The sequence below is a fragment of the Drosophila persimilis genome, unplaced genomic scaffold (assembly GCF_003286085.1).
Source record: "Drosophila persimilis strain 14011-0111.01,24,50 unplaced genomic scaffold, DperRS2 tig00000000-arrow-pilon, whole genome shotgun sequence".
Classification (NCBI taxonomy): Eukaryota; Metazoa; Arthropoda; class Insecta; order Diptera; family Drosophilidae; genus Drosophila; species Drosophila persimilis.
In genome coordinates, this window is record NW_020825288.1 from 19143559 (window position 1) to 19165681 (window position 22123).

The 22123-nt window shown below is 39.3% G+C and overlaps 1 protein-coding gene across 1 annotated transcript; it reads left to right on the forward strand.

The window, feature by feature from the left end:
• Positions 1-1094: 1094 nt before the first annotated feature.
• On the forward strand, positions 1095-20756 carry LOC6591315 (forkhead box protein P1). The gene is made up of 8 exons (XM_026988909.1): positions 1095-1639; positions 4667-4844; positions 7157-7340; positions 10925-10969; positions 14170-14246; positions 14518-14619; positions 17792-17986; positions 20748-20756. The coding sequence occupies exons 1-8, from the start codon at positions 1095-1097 to the stop codon at positions 20754-20756; spliced, it is 1335 nt and encodes a 444-aa protein (XP_026844710.1).
• Positions 20757-22123: the final 1367 nt, after the last annotated feature.

Sequence of the window (22123 nt, forward strand, 5' to 3'; positions counted from 1 at the left end):
GCGTGCGAGAGAGACAGAAAATCAGTCTGACCGTGACGTCGGGTGCTGCGTAGCCACTGCACATTGATTCGTTCCTTTCGGCTATAAAAATGATCTGATCTGATCCAGATTCAGCAATCTGATAGATATGGTCATTATCTATGATTTTGCCTTTTTAGTTTTCTCAGATCTGCAATATTATGGATGCAACAGATTTTCTTTCTTTGTGGGGGCGCAAAGGGGGTGGGGCGAAATTCTGAGATATACGTTTTATAGTGAGATATAACAGGAGTAGGGATACCAAATTTGGTTACTCTAGCCTTCATAGTCTCTGAGATTTGTGGATGCTGCAGATTTTCGTCCTTTGCGGGGGCGGAAGGGGGTGGTGCGAAATTTTGACACAAAACAATCAAGGTCCGATTTCACAGGAGTGTGTATACCAAATTTGGTTGCTCTGGCTTTTATAGGTTCTGAGATCCTTGAACTCATATTTTGCAATTGGCAAAACCGTCCATGAAACACAGAGACACAGAGCGAGAAAGAATGAAATTGTTTTCTTGATTCTGGCTATAATAATTATACGATCTGATTCAGATTTTGCACTCTAGAAGGTATAGTCATCTACTACGATTCTGCGTTTTTTGTTTTCTCGTATCTTTGAAATTGTGGATGACACAGATTTTCGCCATTTGGGGAGGCGCAAGTGGGCGGGGCAAAGTTTTGAAATATTCTTGTAACAGTGACATATCACAGAAGTCCGGATACAAAACGTCGGTGCTCTAGCTCTTATAGTCTTTGAGCACTAGGCGCAGATAGGGACGGACAGACAGACAGGGCTCGGCTATTGATGCTGATCAAGAATATATATACTTTATGGGGTCGAAACGATTCCTTCTGGTCGTTACACACATCCATTTTCACCACAAATCTAATATACGCCAATACTAAAGTATCGGGTATAAAAAAGTTGGAATGTAAATTAATTAAACAATAGATGTAGCTCATGGCTTTTATCTGCGAGGAGTTTAAAGGTTTCGTTCACAATTCTAGCCCCACTCATTTTGTTTTAATTTTTAATTAAATATTAATTTAGTGCGTATTACAGATTATCAAATATGCTCCGGATACTTGATGAGGATTTTTCTAAAGACATTAAAGATTCTGGTCATGAGGGAGTAGTTCAACAAGAGGAGCAAGAAGATAAAGAGAGAAGATACCATATTTCTCTCACGGATATTTGCACTGACAACCTTAAAAATACTAGCTTTCAACAATCTGGATTTTTAAACAATACAATATCATTTGCTTCTCATATCGTAAAGTGTAGCTCTCCAATTTCGAGCTTTGATGAATCAATATCTACTGGTCCACTCGGAACACATTCACGAATGCATATATCCCAAGGTCAACACACAATAAACCCTATTTCGGAACATAGCTTTTACAATATGCCTGAATATATTTCGGAGCAAGAAAAGCATATTTTTTCAGATTCGGAGCGGTTCTTAAGGTCAAAAAATAAAGATGTATGCAGTAATGAGAATGACTATGTGCATGATGAATTTACCATGCGGAAATACTATCACCCTCTCTTTGCACACGGAGTTTGCCGGTGGCCTGGTTGTGAAATGGACCTAGAAGATATAACATCATTTGTAAAGTAAGTAATGAATATATATATATTAAACCAACTTCACTAATTTTTACTTTCGGGCGAGACTATAGTTATCCAGTTATCATGTTTTAAATCTTTGCGTGTTTGTATTTTCTTTATATATTAGTATTGTGGTTTGGAATTTAGGCACGGTACGTTTGATTTTCCTCGCTCGATCGAAAACTGACCTCGCGCTCTTTTTTTTATTATTCTAATTTCTCAGAGCAACGACATTTTGTAATCAGATTTTTGTGATATGTCGCTGTTACAAGTGTATTTCAAAACTTCGCCACGCCCTTTTCCGGACCCACAAAGGACGAAAATTTGTGGCATCCAGACTATTTACGCTAGACGAACCAAATTGGGTATCCATACTCCTGTTAGATCTCACTGATGCAAGTGTATTTAACAATTTCGCCCCACCCTCTTTTGCCCCCATAAAGGACGAAAATCTATGGCATGCACAATTTTGAAGGTACATATTTTGGTATATCTACCAGACTGCTGAATCTGAATCAGATCTGATCAATATTATAGCCAAAAGGAAAACGTCAATTTGCACTGGCTACGCAGAGCCAGAGGACACGTTCTGCCTGTTTTTTTCTTTGTCGGACTCTCTCGTTGTCGTTCAATGTTATCGCCTTCTGCCGAAGGAAAGACATAATGAATATGTATCCGGTATATATGTAGAGTTGCGGTCTCAGCAGCAACTCACAACGTTCCCCCAAGTTGTAAATTATTATATATAAACATTTAATATTTTATTGAAATTCTGTTGCGCTATTAATGGATTTAATGCTTTGGGGAATATTTTTCACCCAAATACCCCCATATGTACATACGCGATAAGTTGGTTTACATACGCAAATAAATTGTGAATTACAACCTCTCGACTTTCATTAAATTCAAAACAGCAACAGTTATTAAAAACGTTTAATAGCTTAACATTTGGTGACCCCGACGTGATTGTGCAACAAATAATCCATCAGTGTAATCACAAACTAATATAGCATTCAAAGGTCTAAATTAATTGCCATCTCAACCAGTGTCATCGACCACATAAGTTATCTATACAAATATGGTCATCTTACCGCTAGAGACGTTGCTCTCCCTGGAAATTAATGCTGTTAACGAAATTCCAACGACCAGTAAGCAGAACAGGGTGTCTTTTTTGAAGTTTAAGTCAACGGAATTATGCGAGAATATGAAAAGGCTTCATTCTACCTTGGCTGAAGGAAACACTACGGTTGAGTTTGCCGACTCCCAATTTCTACCACACCGTTGACAGGTACCGTAGAATTGGTCTTTCAGGCACATATCAATTCGACCTTGGCGGTCCAGGCTGTGGAACCTAGGTCAGTGGTTATGCTTCGGGAGCTTTCGGACAGGTTAAATTCTCATATGGGTGCTCTACAGGGCTTGGGAACTACTGAGCAGATCGCAGGATGCATCGTCGTGCATGAGCTTCTCTGAAGCTCGATCTGCTAATTGGCGCAAGTCTGTTTTACGAGCTCCTGTGTGTTGGTCAGGTCAAGCTACTGCCAGGATTGCCTTTAATTCAGAAAACGCGCTTGGGATGGGTCGTGTCTGGAGGTTGTTACCGTTCAAAGGGTGCCTCTTTGAAGGTCTCTCGCGCACGGGCCGTAGCTGCTGAGGAAAATAGTTCAGAGGATCGGCTTGAGGTGCTTTTTCGGAGGTTTTGGGAGGTAGAAAATTGCATCGAACCAATAGTAAAGTCTACCAAAGAAAAGCTAGATTGTGAAGCACATTTTGTGCAGCATTTCCGTCGACTACATGAAGGCGATTATTGTGTTCGGATGCCAGCTAAATATAATTTGGATCTCCTTGGAGAATCTTACAATCAAGCGTTTCGTAGATTCCTGACCCTTGAGAGAAAGTTAGTCAGTATGCAGCATTCATAAAGGAGTACCTTGATTTAGGCCATATGTCTCAAGTTCCTGCCCAGTCAATCAGCAGTCAGCAACTGCCGATATTTTATGCCTCACCATTGCGTCATGAAGGAAGATAGTTCTACGACCAAGCTTCGCGTCGTTTTTGATGGATCCGCTTCAACTTTATCTGGATGACAGCCGTGTTATTAAAACTTTAGGAATTGCTTGGCATCAGGTTTCTGATCAACTGTTTCTATCGTTTCTACGATTCTAAATCCTAAATTACTAAATCCAAAATTTTTTTCCGTCGTTTGTGCCAAGATAAGTTTTCTGGGATGAAGCTTTACAATCGCAGTGAAAGCCGACTGGCAAGAAATATGCACCAGTTTTGGCCAGATTCGTTGACTTGAATTTCCTCGGCTTGTACTCCTTCCAGAAAGCTACGGATTTTCCGATGCCAGCATCGAGGCTTATGGTGCATGCATATATGTCGTGTCAAAGGGTCAGCAAGTTCTTTTGATCACCTGTTTATAAACCCAAGCACGCCCATGGCCTTATTTACCGTGGTAGAAATGTGTTCGGAAAACTTTAACTTTTCGTCTAATAAGACACCAAGATCATTCACCTGGGTAATTCTCTCGAGAGAACCGCCACATAGGGTATAGGTAGCCAAAAAGGGGCTAGAACTATGAAATGTCCTAAACTTTGCATTTCGAGGAATTAAGGTGTAATAAGTTTTCACAACACCATGACTGAAAGTTATTGAGATCGGATTGCAAGCGAGAATGAAATGAGATACTATATACTATATTTCTCCCAATAAACAGGAAGTAGAGGATTATTTTAAAGAAATAAAAAAAAACAAAAAAACATTTTCTTGTTTTAAATTTTTTTTAATTATGTTAAATTGTAATTAGTATTACATACTATATACTATAACATACAAACTTAACCAACAGCACTTTACAAATAAGGAAAAAAACGACACATATTCATTTTAGGAGGTGCAATATCTGAATATCTGTGGATATTAAGTTTATTTATCTAAGTAAATCGAAATGTCTTTTTGACTTCATCTTAAAAAAATGATTATGTAAAAATTTATTCAATTTGAAATCTAAAATTCTCTACATTTTTCTAGGCATCTTAATTCGGAACATGGATTGGATGATCGGTCAACTGCTCAAGCTCGTGTACAAATGCAAGTTGTTTCTCAATTGGAATCTCACCTACAAAAAGAAAGAGATCGGTTGCAAGCTATGATGCACCACTTGTATCTGTCTAAGCAACTTTTATCGCCAACAAAGGCGGATCGAAAGGTACTGTCTGAGATCACAATTATTTTATAATTCAGTATTTTTCTATTCGTTTGAGCATCGTGAATTATCACATATTTATTATAGATAACTTACTTGTATTCGTATTGGAAACCTGTATATGTTCGGCTCCTGTCCAGCTCTCAGTAGAAGAAGCCTAATATATTTGGGTTCGCCCCTTTAAACAGCCATTTCAGAAATGTCTACATTGTGTGTCAGGAAGATCTGGATAGGATAACTGTTGTCACTATGTCTGACCATCTTGACTAATTATATCGATTAAATAAAACCCGGCGCATATATAAAATTCCCACTTTTAGTTTATCGCGCGACATCCAAATTGCAAGTGTAGCTTGCTTGCCCTTTACGTTGTCGCTCCGATCGCTAAGCGCAGCTTCGCTCGGCATACATAGATAAGCTGAAGCTAAGCGTAGATAACGAAGACCGATCTTCGAGAGAACGTTTAGCAGGGCGAACCACTCTCCTTTGTTTTTACTGTTCCGCTTCAAGCGTTTTTCAGTCACATTGGTCTAATAGATATTTGTTTTGAAATGTGGTATTTATTTTTTAAGAAGCGTTCGCAATAGTATTTCCTGTGGTCTGTGCAAAAAAAAAAAGCAAGAAGGTGATCACCCATAATCAACCAAGTATCCCCTCCTGGCTCTGCGATAGGTTTTCGGGCCTCTTTGGAGATGCTATCTCGAATTGTAATGGTCTGCATTACAGTTGTGAGCTATGTAATGCGGAATAGAATGACATGGTCATAATTATGATTCAGACGCGGAAAGGCTTTTATTTTCCCGCTACTATTTGGTCTTCAGTAAGCGAGTATATGTTCTTATCAGTATGGTAGTTTCACTATTGGAAAAAACTCAACTAATATGGGAGACCAGGCAGCAGAGCGAGCCCGAAAATCAGCAGCAGAGGCAATACTCCAGAGCACACGATCCTCCGAAGTGCAGGGAACGAATAGTGAACTCACTAAAGCAGAGACACCGAAAGAATAGTCCAAAAAGAAGAAGAATGTAGGCTAAAACAGTTTTACTGCTTCGTAAACTGTAAGCGTAGAACGTCCGCACACCCATCCTCGCTATCATTTTGTAATACGTCGGCAAATGATGATCAGGCAATTGCCGATCTTTTTGCCCAATTTTTCCAAACCACCTATTCTGAGGAAAGCTACTCTGGTCATCCGTACCCATACGGCTTACCGAGGTCGAGGTCGGTTTTCAGTCCCTTGTTAAATGAATGTTCCCTACTTCAGGATCTTCGACTAGTTAAGCCGGTGTTTTCACGGGGTCCAGACTGGGTTCCAGGTTGTGTACTCAGGTACTGCGCCGAGGCTCTGTGTGGACCTTTTCTTAAACTATTCAACCTGTCCATTGATTCTTCTTGCTTCCCCCCGATCTGGAAGGAATCCTCTCCATAAAAAAGGTAGCAAGTCTGATGCAAAAAATTATAGAGGTATAGCAAAGTTATCCGCTATTCCTAAAATGTTTGAGAAGGTTTTAACTCCGCACATGCAAAATCTCTGCAAGTCACTTATATCTCCAACTCAGCATGGATTTATAAGGCGGTTATAAAACTCCACGAACTTGTTAGAGTTTACCTCTTTCATTATCAAATGCTTTCAAGGTAACTACAGACGGATGTTATTTACACCGACTTCAGTAAAGCATTCGACTCTGTAAACCATTCCCTTCTAGCACATAAACTTGACCTTTTAGGGTTTCCGCCCAACCTCCTGAGATGGATTTCTAGCTATATTTGTTCCAGGTCTCAAAGAGTCCTCTGCAAAAACTCCCTCTCTTCACCAGTAAAGGTTTCTTCGGGAGTACCACAGGTCAGCCACTTGCCTTCGGTATTAACATCCTCTCGAGTACTTATGTATGCGGATGTGTCTGTGTCCAGTACAAGGACATCCCATTTCATTCTCGCTTGCAATCCGATCTCAATAACTTTCAGTCATGGTGTTGCGCAAACTTGTTACACCTTAATGCCCTTTGTTGGCTCCCTATACCCCATTTGGTGGTTCTCTTAAGAGGATTATTCTGGTGGATGATTTTGGTATTATATTAGACGCCAAGCTAAAGTTATCGGAACATATTGTTACCGTAGTCAATAAGGCCATGGGCGTCCTCAGCGACCACAAAAAATCCCGAGTAACGAGTTTTAAGCGATTTTGATAAGATTTCGAAAACTAGATTTTTTAAAGTTCAGACGAATTCTATATTATTCTAGTCTTGCTGTGCGACAAACTTTTTTAAAATTTTTTGTTGAATCTGTTGATAAGAATTTTGAAATTGTAATTTTAGGATATATCCGGAAAAGATGGAAATTATTGCAGAATGACCAGTCCACTTACAATGAATAGTTTAGGACGCACAATTCGACAATCAAATTCTCCGAGCTCTATTAATCTACCCATGGTTAATTCAACAAACTTGTGCACAATCAAGAAAAGAAGTATGGATAAAACAGCGTTTTCAATAAATGGTGGTATGTACTAAATTGAAAATTGTATATTTGTAAACTGGTTATATCATTATGTTATTTCATAACTATAGCAACGTCCGTACTGACGCGTCCAAAATTTAGGGAACGAATTGTTTTGAATAACACCAAATAGAACGTTTGTGGAGATAATGTTTTTTATCCCCTATCGGCCGACTAATTATTTCGAATTAAATAAAACTCGGCGCAGAAATAAAATTACGATATGTTCTTTAATGCGTGACATCCAAATTGCAAGTGTGGCTTGCCTGCCCTTTACATTGCAGCTCCGATCGCTGAGCGCAGCTTCGCTCGGCCGACGTCGGTAGGCAGACGCAAAGCGGAGATAGCGAAGAGCAAGCTGGCAAAGAGCGTTTAGCAGGGAAAGCACGCGCAAAGCTTTAAGAAACAAATGAGTGACATAGACATAAGTAACAAACAAAATAAGCGACTGAGGGCCAAGAATTAGGTGATATTTGGCAAGCAAGCAATCAGCTGAAGTGGCGTTGTCACAGCAAGATAATTGCCGAAGTGGCGGCGGTAGAGAGCCCTTTTAGCGGGAGAGCGCAGCAGCTCTGCAGAAAATCAACGCTTGCAAAACATAATCGGCTCACTTTTCTCATACAATAAAATGCTTCATTTACGGTTATTCTTCGGAGCCTGGCCCGAACACCGTTGTTGATGCAATGATTATGAACTTCAGCACGATGCTTCTCGCTCATAAATAGCCGCCGAAGGTGCTCTAACTAGGTCCTTGTGCCCACAAAATTGGTGGCATTATCCGACCAAATGCATCGGGGAAAACCGCGCGTGGCAACGAAGCGTTGGAGGGCGCTCAAAAAGGCAGCAGTGGTTAGGTCCTTCACCAATTCCAACCAGACGGCCTTTATTGCAAAACAGATGAACACGCAGAAGTAAGATTTCATCGGAGCTTGACTGCGCCCATCTGGCTGATAGTGGAAGGGACCACAGTAGGCAATTCTAATGGTATTCCTTCGGTAGGTCAGCCATGATGTGTTCGACAGGACGAGGTTTGGACCGCCAGCAGATGACGTATTTTCGCAAGGCGAGAGCCACAGCTTTCAGGCCGCCGATGGGCCAAAACTGTAAGCGAATCGCTCCAAGTATCGTCTGCGGACCAGCATGGTGAATATTTCGATCAAAGTGCGTAATGCTGGCGAACGTCAATGGATGATCATTGAGTAAAATGATTGGGTGGAGTGCGTCGAAGCCGAGAGTTGAGTGCCGCAGACCAAAGTCATCTATGAACGGTGAAACCGAGATGATTCTGCTGGAAGCCTATACGCATTTCCCTTTCCGCAGAGCAAGCTACTCAGGCTTGAATGGTGGGACCAGACATAAGCAGATCATTTAACGAAAGGCCAGATGTGGTATCTGCAGAGCCGTCGAATACGAACCTTAGCTTTGTTGTGGAGCTGTCCTCTGTGATGACGCAATGATTTGGCAAAAAATATTTGCACTTGTAGCTATCTTCCTTCCTTCCTTCTAATTCTCGATAGAAGTCAGCTCAGTTTCACTATAAAGAACAGCTGTGAACATGGAATAGAAGCTTGTCCACTCTGTATAGTCTCTGCTGAACTTGGGAAGCTGCAGCTGTGGCAAGCGCTATCGATTGGCCGTGTCCATAATGGATTGGGATTCACTTTGGTTCATTTGAAACGTGGAACAATGCGTGGGCGGCGAACGATTGCCCAACTCACGCTGTAGAATGGTCCTCCATGATAGTATGGACGAGTCAAATATTCCTGGTATTTCACTGGACATAGATTCAAAATCCACTTCCTCGAAACTGGTGTGTGCCACAATAAAATTAGATTTCAGCTCCGTCAATGATTCAAACAATCCTCGCCATTCATATTCATCCATTTAGCGCAGCTTTTCACGATCCATCTCTGTGTGCATGGACTCTGTCGAAAATGTCTGTAGTCTTCAGCCTCATGAAGGAAATCCGCGATGCAGGGAATTGGGTGGCGACTGCGTTCGACCCTTTCACTAGGTCGAGCATCACCAACTGTCACTGTATCGCTATCATTGCCCATAGCCAACGATCCACTCGATCTATTTTTTTTCCTTTTGCCCATGGTTTTGGCTACATATTGTTGACGCGGAATGTATGAGTCGATCACAGTTGAATAAAAATTACGCAACGCGAGAGTTCAGACGAGTTTACAAAACGTTTTTCGTTCACTCACTGCCACGGTCGGCCACAACGATCTTTGGTTCGCTAGTTTTCAGCAAATGTCACGTTAAACCTTCGAATTGGATTTAACGAACTGTACGTAAACCACTAACACACGACAAGTCAACGGCTATCACGTCGGGGTCACCAAAATGTTGGAAGCTGCCAAGCTTTTTCGGCAACTCTGACTCCACATTTACCAATTAAAAAATGCTCCTTTGTTAAGGTTACAATTGGGAGTTCATTGTTTGTATGTTGTTGTTAGAGGCCGTGGCCGAGGATTTCGAATTTAGATGTTAGGCGTTTTGGGCGAAGAAGAGGATTACCGACCGACTGCCTCGAAGAGGAACGACCGACTAGACAGATGGAAGGGTCGAAGCAGTGGCTTATAAAAAGTAAGAACATTACATAGGTGTGTGCTTTATGCACTGAGAGCGTACATAGGATGAGCGCGATAAAAGAAAACTTAAGAGAGACGTGACTTAAGAGCTATTAACGGCTGCTGCTCCGAACAGAGGTCGTTGGATTCCTTTGACCACCTTATTTACTACGGTAGAAATGTGCTAATATCAAATATCTAATATTATCGAACAGGGTATTTCTCTCAACAGAAGTACCGCATAGGGTGTAAGGAGCCAACGAGCGACTGAAACGATGAAGTATCATTACTTTACATATCGAGGTATTAAGGTGTAACAAAAGTGCATCATGACTGAAAGTTATTGAGATCGGATTGCAAGCGAGATTGAAGTGAAATGTCATTATATTGGACACAGAGCTTAAAATTATCCGCATGCATGAGTACTCGAAATTATGTTAAAACTGAAGGCAAGTCATTCATAAAGAGTGTGAAAATTAAGGGGCCTAGATGGCTGCCCATTGGTACTGCAGAAGTAACCTTCATTGGTGAGGAGAAAGGGTGTTTGAAGAGGATTCTTTGGGACCTGGAAAAAAGGTAAGGTTTTTGTTTTTGTGCTAGAAGGCAGTGGTTTTCAGAGTCAAATGCTTTATTGAAAATAACAGACGTCTGTTAGTTTCCTTGAAAGCCTTTAGTAATGAAAGAGGTGAACTGTAATAAATTTGTGGTAGTTGACCGCCGCCAAGAAAACCGACACATGTCTAATTTTGTACACAAATTGAATGGCATGCACTCGTGGTAAGTATGGGCTTTAAGATTGTAGACTGGTTGGAGAGTTAACTAACATATTATTTTGTCAAAGCACCGGCGGCTTATGCAAAATAAAATGAAAAAAGTAGCGCAAAACAAAAAACATAGACAAAGTGCAGTTACATAAATCATAATACTGCATTTTTATATAAAAACTGAGTAGCAAATAGAAAGAAACGACGTCAGGATCGGATTTATACTAATTTTGTACTTTATTTTTAGGCTTGCCATATATGCTAGAGAGAGCTGGGCTTGATGTACAACAAGGTGAGTGTAGGATGTGTCCAGCTTGAATCGGAAAAGAGCAGTGCTCTGGGAATTAAGGCCGTATAGCAGTACAAAAACTAGACTCTGTTATATACTCATAGTGTTATTAGCAATACTTTATGTTATTAATTTTTCTTTTCAAATTCATTCAAATCATAATTTCAATTATGTAGATAATACAAAAAAAAAACACTGCACATGAATAACAAAATATTTTAGGATGGTTCAAAAACGTCAGTTTTTATGAATTTATATGATATTTTTGTATTTATTTATTGAATTAACCTGCTGCCCCATATACCACGGGCTCCACACACCAGAACAATGCTCCAATACCGGACTCACTTACAAAGTATACACCAGCGTAGCGGTGACAGGTTGTCCTCATAGATGATGACCAACGTACCCTCGGTGAGGTTCGTTGAGGGTGCTGTCAACTTCGTGCGCGATCGCAATTTGTTGACGTAGTCAGCAGACCATTACTTACAAAACCGTCAAGCAACGGTAATCGTAATCGTATCGTAGCGGTCCATAATTGACAGCTTGATATTCTCGAGGGACATCTCAGGTAGTGATCGCAATGATTCGCCAACCAAGAGATGCCCAGCCGTGAGAGTGCCATAGTCATTTAGGTCTGACGAAAGCGGTGATAACGGGCGCGACTTGAGGAAACACTTTCTGGGCCTTGGACCCACCAACATGCTCCTACTACATGGATGTGACTGTCGAAAGTTACACGTGCATCCAGTGTAACTCTGAGGAATGTGTGATTCCTACGCTGCACCACGAGTTTCCAAAGCAGAAAGAAACCAGGGTGTGCGTCACCAATGCACATTTATAAGGGTTTATGGAGATGTTCCATCGGCAGGCCAAGCTTTCAAACAGCTTGAGGCATTGCTGTAGATTGCTTGTGGCATCATAGACATAGCTAGCCCTCGAGAGTACTGTTGTGTCGTCAGCAAATGTTGCCACCTTGACGATCTTCCCTGGTTGCCTTTGGACAGTAGTGGGATTTGGTATGTCGTGGGTGAATAAGCAGTACAGTGTCGGCCCAAGCAGGCTGCCTTGCGGTAGTCCTGCCTTGATGGTCTTGGTCAAAGAAGCTGAACCATCCTGGACTACACGTCAGGTCCTCTCCATCAGAAAGCTTTTGGTACATACAGCTGAGGGTTGAGCAGCATTTTGCTCTTGGCGAGTAGTTCCTGGTGCCACACCCGGTTGAAATCCTGCGAAATCCTGTGCAGTTGTTGGGGTGTGACGTGCTGAAGTCTGAACCCGAATTGGTAGTTTGGCATGGCTGTTTTGACCAGCGGCGACTCCAGTACCCTTCGTAGGATGCAGCGCTAAAATATTTTGCCAAAAGTCTACAAGAGACTAAATGTCTATGGTTGTTGAGGTCTTCCAGTGGTTTTCCTGGCTTTGGCAACATTATTATGTGGGCACATCTCCGACTTCTGGAAGTATGCTAATCCTAGCGACGCGTTAAACATTAGCAAAAGATATAGAATCGCTTTGTTTGGTAGCACTTTTGACACAACATTGTCATTGTCGTCGCCAGAGGCCTTCTTGGAGTTTCTTAATGTCCTCCGAGATATCTTGAAGGGAGCACCATCTGGTGGGTCTCATTCAGCTTCTCAGTGACCATTATTGCTCTTCTACTTGATGTCGTCCGGAATGGTGGGAATCTTTCTTTCAGGTTCGTTGCAAAAACCTCCAAACTGTCCAATGCTGTTCTTGCCCATGAGCCTTACCAGAATGCGAGGTTTATGTTGCCGATTGTAGCGTCCTGTCAGCTTCCAAACTACGTAGTTTGAGTGTACATCTGCTGTGGCCTCCGATAGCAGTCTATCCGTGGCCTCGATCTTCTGTTTCGTCAATTTCTTCTACTGAAGACTCTGTCAATCTGCGGATTATTGGTGTGTGCTCGTGTACTCGCGCCTGAGTCGTTTCTTGAGCAGAAGAAGCCCTTCGATCTCACTTGAAGTGCCGCTTCTATGGTTTCCAGTCTCTGAAGTTCGACTGCCTTGAGGGCCGCAGGTGGTAGCAGCTGCAGAAGCGTCACAGACTTTGGTCACAAGAGTGTGGACTGCAGCATCTACATCTTGAGCAGTCCCTAAATATGTGTGTAAGTCTATCGAGCTACCCAGAATTTCCTTGGACAAGGGAGACAGGCATGAGTCTACGCAGGAGGGCATGGATCTCTGAAACGGTGTGTAGTAAGTGGTGCATCCTGTGGCCAGAATTTGAGTCGACCCATTGGTTATGGGCGTTATGCAGCGCCAACCCTATGCGGTCTCCTTTGTTATTGCTCCAAATTCAGTACTTCGCATTAAAGTTTTCTCTAGTGATAAATTTTTTACCCAGTTGGGCCAGAAGATTGTCAAAATCAGTGCTAGACCAGGCAATCTAGGGGGGCAAGTAGGCTGCAGCAATGAGGATCTCTCCGCGTATCGTTGAAACCATGACCGCCGCAAGATGAATCGGCCCCAATTGCACAGCGTGTTGGTGGTAGTGGGAAATATCCTTCCGAAAGAGTACAGCTGCTCCTCCTCTGGCCCTGCTGAAAGGGTGGTCGGCTCTGTATTACTCGTTTGTTTTAGCTACTAAGATGATTTCAATGTTATGACGTTGCAAAAATAGAGCCAGATCATTAGTGCTACGTACCAGGCTACGGGCGTTGCAAAATCCGAAATCCAAAATATATTTAAAAATTTCGACCAACCCCCCTCCGCCCCCAAAAAATACGAAATGTGGCATCCACAATTTTGAACATATAAAAGAAAATTCATTATTATTACAACCATTATCTGGCTACGCAGTGCCCGACGACACGTTGTGCCAGATTTTCTGTCTTACTGACTATGTATAGGGTATAAATTTAGAGTTGCGGTCGCAGAAACTCACAACGTTCACCCCCATTTTCGAAAGCATTTGTGATAATGTTTACATTTTATATAGGCAAAAATTAAACTTTAGAATTCAATTAAAAAAGAACCATCTGTGACCGCCAAATATTTTATGCACGTAATTTCTTAGTAAGCCGGGGTCCATTTTATGATATTACGCCCGTATATCGAACCAAGCGGTTTCTTTGATTCCGCTGACTCCCTTTGTCATCCTCTTCTAGTGGAAGCGTTTGCGTAGGGGGTTTACTCAAATGAATATTATTATATTTTAATATTACGTAATATCACTTACAGAAATACAACGAAATAGGGAATTCTACAAGAATGCTGATGTACGACCTCCTTTTACTTATGCGTCTCTCATAAGACAGGTATGTTATATGGCGGTTACCAATATAAATATTAGTTAAAAATATATTATTACTACATGGCCTTATTACACTTCAACAATTGTTGCCGGGTTGTTAGAAGCAACAACTTCGAATTTTTTTCGACACTTTTACACATTTTGGGAGTGGGCGCACTTTTAAAAGCGTGTCGCAAAATGTCACAATGTCCCAAAAATTAGTGTCCCACGCCTACGGGCGTTATGACATGTACCCGTAATCAACGGCACCTCTTTTTTTATTTTATTTTTTACAGGCCATCATTGATTCTCCAGACAAACAGCTAACACTGAATGAAATATATAATTGGTTTCAAAATACTTTTTGTTACTTTCGTCGTAACGCAGCTACTTGGAAGGTAACTATTTTTGTAACGTTCTTTCAGTCAAAGTATATTAAAGATAAACTATTTAATAAAAATACATTCATATGTATGTATGTATTTGTATGTAGTTTGGATACGGACGTTTTGAATGGATTAAGATGTAATTTAGATCTTTTTATAATGAAATAATCTTCTAATTATTATTATGCAAAAGTTACATATACTATCCGTGTTAATGAGCCGCTTGATCTCAAGGACCACGGCTAATCATAAAGAAGTATATGTACAATAGGTCTACGTATGTTTTAACTCCTATGTAAAACTCTTTACTCGGGGTTTTTTACGGTCGCTGATTGAATTTGAAGTCAGTTTTTAAAAAAGAATAAGTGCAATTTTCGAACGAATCCGATGCATTTTTCAAATTAGTTTTCACCCTGAACTATGCTTCCGCCATGTTTCCGCCATATTTCCCCCATATTGGTTGTATGCTTACCCCAGGACCAACAACATTCTTTAAGCCGACTAGTTTTTACGTGTACACCATACGTATGTAAATGCATGAAATGAGTATGACGGTCCAGGGTTAAAAGTCCTGATGACTTAGTGAAAAACAGATTCGGATTCAGGGACTCCAAAAACATAAGGAATACATAGTTTGTAGAGCTTATAGGAAAAAACATGATTTAATCGATTAAATCGGGGAGGAACAGAACATTTTTTATTTTTGAGATCCATGGCCTTATTGATCAAGAACTCACTGGCTACTGCCTGCAAATAACAACTTATTAACATTATATTGTTCGGCTATAAGGTTCCAGCTCGGCTGAAAATCCTCTCCAATACCGTTGAGCATGCTGGAATGCAAAAATACTGTAAATTTAAAAATAAAATAAAAAGCTGTAGGATTATTCAAGGCGCTCAATCTCAGGAGCCGCGTGGGATTTTTCCGAATGAATACGCCGTCTAGGAAAGAGGAGCCATACTGACTGAGTGTCGGGTATAAATGTAGAGTGCGGCTCTGGATGAGTGTAACGTCCATAAGGAAGCGAATATATATATAAATATATATAAGAATATATATATATATTCTTAATCAGCAACAATAGCCGAGTCGATTAAGCCATGTCTGTCTGTCATGAGCGCCTAGTGGTCAAAGACTATAAGAGCTATATTTCGCCCCACCCCATTCCGACCACACAAAGAGCAACCAAATTTTGTATCCAAACTTCTGTTAGATCTCACTGTTACAAGTTTATTTCAAAATTTCGCCAACCCTTGCCCCTGACTAAGTATCGGGTATAAATGTAGAGTTGCGGTCGCAGGAGCAACTCACAACGTTCCCCCTAATTTATAGGATAATGTTATACAAGAAATGAGATCCATTTGTACTTCAAAGCTAAGGTCAGGCTGATCAAAACAGTAGGTAAACTTCAAAAATAGTTAAGAAAAACTTTGTTAACTGATTACTCAAAATGAGTATTGGGGTATATTAGATTTGTGGTGAAAATGGATGTGTGTAACGTCCAGAAGGAATCGTTTCCGACCCCATTAAGTATATATATTCTTGATCAGCATCAATAGCCGAGTCGATTGAGCCCTGTCTGTCTGTCCGTCTGTCCGTCCGTCTGTCCGTCCGTCCGTCCGTCTGTCCGTCCGTCTGTCCGTCCGTCCGTCCGTCCGTCCGTCCGTCTGTCCGTCCATATCAGCGCCTAGTGCTCAAAGACTATAAGAGCTAGAGCAACGACGTTTTAAACTTCGCCCCACCTTCATCCGCCCCCTTCATCCGCCTCTCCCGAACGCACACATTTCCGATTGGGTATCGGGTATTAATGTAAAGTTACGGTCGCCGCAGCAACTCACAAAGTTCCTCCTCGTTTTTTGTGGGACTATGTTATTTCTGAAAATATTCAACGTGTCGAACAAGCCCGGTTTTCAGTTACTTTTCGGTATTACGTTTTGAGCCAAAACGTTTCATTTTCGTTTTTAGGTGCTCCCGTTTTCACAAATTTGTTGTACCGATATGTTTCAATTTTTCATTGATTCTGTTTATATAACATGTCTGACGAGCTGTGATTAACAGAATGCATGTTGAAAATTAGGTTGCTAATGGTCAATAAATTAGTTTGTTGCAAAAACATTTTTAGTTAAGTGTGTCGGGAAACAGCTGTCTTTACCCAGATGTTCTGTGTCGCGTATGTTACGAGAACTGCCTGTGCTGTTGCGCGCATATTTATGCTGTTTTACGCTAAAATTAATTCTTGCAAACGTTCGCATAACAAAATCAGATGGCGTCAGCTGTTTGCACGAAAACGAAAAGTGTTTTTATTTTGAAAACGGAGAAATCTTGCGGATTGTGAAAACGGGAGCACCAATTTATATGATTTCTAAAACTTTTGTAAAAGTAAAAACCAGAGCCTGGCTGATTGTATAAGTTACATAAAGTTAGAAAGGCTAATTGTTCATTGTATAGGCTTAAGCTCCAAAGACCGCGATTTATCCAGAATTTATGTGCAGAAGATTTTGCTTTCGGAAATGGTTATTTTGGCCCCTATACAAACCCATAACAGTAAATATAGTAAAATCAATATATTAGATTAATATAAAAATTCTCCTTATATGTATGTATATTCCCGAGGATTACTATTTCACGATCGATCGAACAACTAGTATTTTAAGATGGACTTTTTGCACACCTGTAGGTGAATAAATAATTATTCTAGATGCTTTCAATACATGGAGTAAAGCATCTTTGACATCAATAAGCATATACTTTTGTTCATGACGAGCTAGAATACGATAAGCTGTTTCCGTCTGTTTTTTTTTACAAACTATTCCCAATATAAACTATTTTGGTTGATGCATTTATTAAAAGTATATGTCGGAACCACCAATATCGAATAATTGGTATAATTTCTGCCATCGTAAAACAAAAACAGAAACAAGGCTTTTGCGAGAAATTTTATTTGTTTGTCAAAATAACTTAATCCACAATCTATTTAGATATATTATTCATTTGATCAAAGTCGAATGCCCGTATTATGATTATATTATATTACTACCAAAGTAGTACGAATGTTCGGCAAGGGTATCAACAGCATGGGCCCCCGAATCTAGATATTCATTCTTAATTAGTGAATTTGTATGAATAAATGCATAACCAGATAAATCTTGTAATATAAGCTAATCAAATAAACGTACTATGTAGAATGCAGTTCGGCATAATCTGTCGCTTCATAAATGCTTTATGCGTGTTGAGAATGTAAAAGGAGCAGTTTGGACGGTTGATGAAATCGAGTTTTACAAACGACGACCACAGCGTACAACTAGCATTGGTAACAACTTACAAGGAGCTACAAATTTGCCTGATGCAAACTATTTCGTAGCTCTGAATTTTGGGTACGTGGGTTTTTTTTCTAACTGTTTATTCATCCTTTGCTCCTGCATTTTGTTCTCGAAATTTATTGTGTAAAATTTATAACTAAATTGCATGATGAATACGAAATAAATAATTGTAAAATCGTAGGTACCGTAAAAAATGCGTTGGTGTGGAGTGTTTTAGTCCGTTTTAGATTAATTGTAACAAATAATTTAACGCTTTAAAAGGATGATATAGGTTTCAGTTATAGTATTATAGGTGAAGTAGTCAATTTTGTAATTTTACCCATTTGCACTTAGTTAATTTTTAGACCCTTGAAGCGGACATTGGTCAGAAGTTTGAAACGCACTGAAGGTTTAATCTTAAACCACATGTGCACCTTTATCCTGGATCAGAATCACTGAGTAGATATAGCGGTTTTTGTTTGTCTGTCCATCTGATTCTAAACAACCTTATTTATGAAGCTAACTTAACAAAAAATTGCTTGTTGCCGGTTTATACTTTTGATAAAACTTTAAAATTTACATTTGAACACGCAAAAATTGCTTCCGTTTTCAACAAAAAAAAACATTTTTCTCACCAAACTGAAAAGTAAAGGGCATTTTATACAACAAAACAAATCTTAATTGAAAATGAAACAAAAATATTTAATATAAATACATTTATAATGTTTATTTGACACAGTTACTAGAGCAATTAACCTCAAATTTAGCTTTGAAAGAATTGGAGTGGCCAAAAAAACCTTGCGTTTAAGTGCGTCACAGCTGTCAATAGACCGATTTGGTTATATGAACGTCGGAACAGAAGCTTTTGTGCGCGTAACACAACAAAATTTGTGCTTAACGGACATCAGAAAATTAAACATATCGATAAAAAAAAAAATGAGCGAAAACGCAGTAATGGCAACGGACCGTTTTCGTTGATAGCGCAAGGCGTAAAAGTTTTTGAAAACTTTTCCGTTGACGTCGTAAATAAATGCTTCCATCAGCTTCTCTTTACTTTTAACTGTTCGTTGTTCGTTCGTTAACGTCGGAAGTTCGTTCTGCCTGAAAGAAGATTCTCCTTCCTTCTTAACCCTGAAGGGCACCTTCCTTCATGAAAGGACGAGGCAGCTGAAGAGCCCGGAATTTGGATGTAGTTTTGGTGTGAACTGCAGCGTCGATCTTTTTTTACAATGCTTTTAAAAGCAGCTCAAGTCGACTCGTAGGTCCCCAAGATTATATTTTGACTAGAGTGACCCCATTGCATTATGATGGCCTCCCCGCGGTGTTCCCTGGGTACCAATTTAATGTGTTTAGATCATAAGCTCACGTATATACTGACTGAGTACCGGGTATAAAGTAGTATACACGTTCCCCCTCGTTTTAAACTTTTTTCAACGTTTTTTTCCGTGCTCCAGTTAAATATAAATATGTATCAGTTATCCATCTCGAAACGGTGAAATGATTTCTATTAATCCAAATATTAATATTATTATAAAATGAAATGACCCTCAAAGTTATGACGGTCGCAAACAGTGGCAAATAATTGTATATTCTATATTAGTTATTAAGCTTTTTCTAAATTCATTTAGTTAGCATGTGGCAAAAGCGGGCATGAAAGAAGTTGTTGGGCACAATACACCGGCATGCAACACCATATTACGCTTCGAACCAAACCGATTTTTATACCCGATACTCAAAATGAGTATAGGGGGTGTATTAGATTTGTGGGGAAAGTGGATGTGTGTAACGCCCAGAAGAGAGCGTTTCCAAGCCCAAGTGTATATACATATATGTATTCTAGATCAGCATCAACAGCCGAGTCGATATAGCCATGTCTCTCTGTCCGTTCGTCTTTCTTTACGAGAAAAACAAAAAAGCAGAATCATAGAGAATGACCATATCTGCCGAATCTGGATTAGATCGGATTATTATTGTAGAGAGAAGGCACAAATCAATTGGCAGTGACTACATAACGTCCGTACACTTAAAAGTTCGTTTAAAAATAATATCTATGCAGCCGTTTGACCAAACATTTAAATACCGTTCGGTGCCTTCCAAAATGCCATTTGGACGTTAAAAACTGTTACAAAATTTGACTATTTAAAAAAAAAAGTTTTTATTCCGAGGAGCGGAATTTAACGGTAAAACGGTAACGACATTAGAATGTTTTGGTGAAACTGCTGCACCTTTGCCGTTTATCAATAGATTTTTACAAAGGATATTTTAAACAAAGTCTAATTACGGTGGCTATCAAACCCTTCCGACGTTTTCTTAGTTTCTAATGTCAACATTTAGAAAGAAAAAAAATAACACAAAAAAGAATTTTGAATTTGAAAGCATAATATTTTCCTGATGATAAGCTAGAGCTCCAAATTATATTGGTCCTATTGAAAGCACTTATCAGCTTTTCAGTATTGAAAAGTTCAATAGAGCCAGATGTAAACTGAAATTTGAATTTAATTAAATCATTACAATTTTTATCAACTATCAGAAAATTTCGCTATGGTTCGAATCGTTAATATAAATATGTACGAAATCTTTTTATGTAGATTTCTACAGAAGAGCCGGGGCTTCTGATCCATTATTTACATTTCCTTAAATTTAGCTGATCGAACATCAGGCTTTGAAGGGTCTCAAACCTTTCAGATCTGCAATAAAATAAAAAATATTAATGTATTTTTACTAGCCAGGTTATAAATAATAATAACGGATCACTTAGAAAAGATTCCAATTCATTGCCGTGGCTGGAGACTATTAACACCACTATTTTATCGTTTCCCCATTATATCTCTGTCTTTTAGCAAAGTTAGTAGGCAAAGTCTAATACAATACGGCCTTTACTGAACCCATACAGAAGTCCAAAACAGATAGCAAAACCAAAAACTTGCATTTTTCAATATAGCTGGAGTATACTACAGCTAGTTTTAAAGAACTTTGCAATTCAAAAAACTAACGGTTGTAGCTATCCTAACTATAAGAAGCATCACAATCACAACAAATCGATTTATAAAAAAAGCTTGAGTGTGATTTTTAGTTTTTTGGGATGTTGAGTATAAAATTGACTTCTCAATATGCCTTTTCTCCATTCTATTACAATGCATGTTCCTGCTTTCGACTCTTGACGACTCTCGATTATTTTATAAATAACATTACTATAAATAACTGCAATGCATAACGAAGAATGCGATACGTACCAATCTATCGCTACACAAATGTTTTGTGCGATATGAAGATGACTTCGGCTCTTTTTGGATGGTCGACGATAACGAGTTTGTTAAAAGGCGACACTTATCGCGAGGACGACCCCGGAAATATGAGCCGTCGTCTTCGCCTAGTTCGTGCCAATCTGGCAATGGCTTGTCTACTGACAAAAATCACTGCGATAACTGCCCTCAGAGTTTGTCAAATCATACCGGCAGTTCCGAAACTGATATCAACCAATTAAGCAGTCTACCGTTTTGTGGAATTGATGCTTTAAGTAAAACTTCAACACGTTTTACAAGTATTGATACGGTCGTAACTGATAATAGCCATATAAATATGGAAGATTATTTACCCAAAATATATGAGAGTAACGCCATTGTGGATAATCGATCAAGTTAAATATACATACTTAAATGCATTTTCATCTCAAAACTGTAAGGTTCGGGTTCGGAAATGATAACTGAATTTTTTTTGTATATTTCCGAATTTCGTTTAGAGAACAACTGTTTTAGATTATTAAAATTAAAAGTAAATTACGTTAACACTAATTTAAAATAACAAATTATTTCTAGTTCTAAGAAGATTGTAAAACAAGGGTATTTTGCTCCTGAAACCCTGTGACTTACAATCACCAAAATAATAAAATTTAATTATATTTTTAGAATTCATATAATCTTTCTTGTACAGTTTATAGAGACTATAAGGTAAATAATTTTTAGCGAAGAAGGACAAATTTCTGAATCTTTCATCGAGGCCTTGCAAAACTCTTATCTCCAAATTCCATTCATGCTCGATTTTCCGAAAATGTATACCCTTCTTTTTATTGCGTATAGCGTTATGAAAATAGATAATTTATATTTTGATGACAAAACGGAAAACACCACATTTTTACAAATCAACTGTTGAGCTACTGAACTTTCTCAGCAGCGTAGTTTGTATTTAGTATTAATTTAATAATTGTTCACCAATGTAA

What these genes read in the sequence shown, in the direction of transcription:
- LOC6591315 (XM_026988909.1), top strand. Translation starts at nt 1,095, where the DNA reads ATGCTCCGGATACTTGATGAGGATTTTTCTAAAGACATTAAAGATTCT. An exon ending in AGCGTTTTCAATAAATGGTG is followed by an intron (nt 7,341 to 10,924) that starts GTATGTACTAAA and finishes CTTTATTTTTAG; the next exon opens with GCTTGCCATATATGCTAGAG. An exon ending in TGGGCTTGATGTACAACAAG is followed by an intron (nt 10,970 to 14,169) that starts GTGAGTGTAGGA and finishes TATCACTTACAG; the next exon opens with AAATACAACGAAATAGGGAA.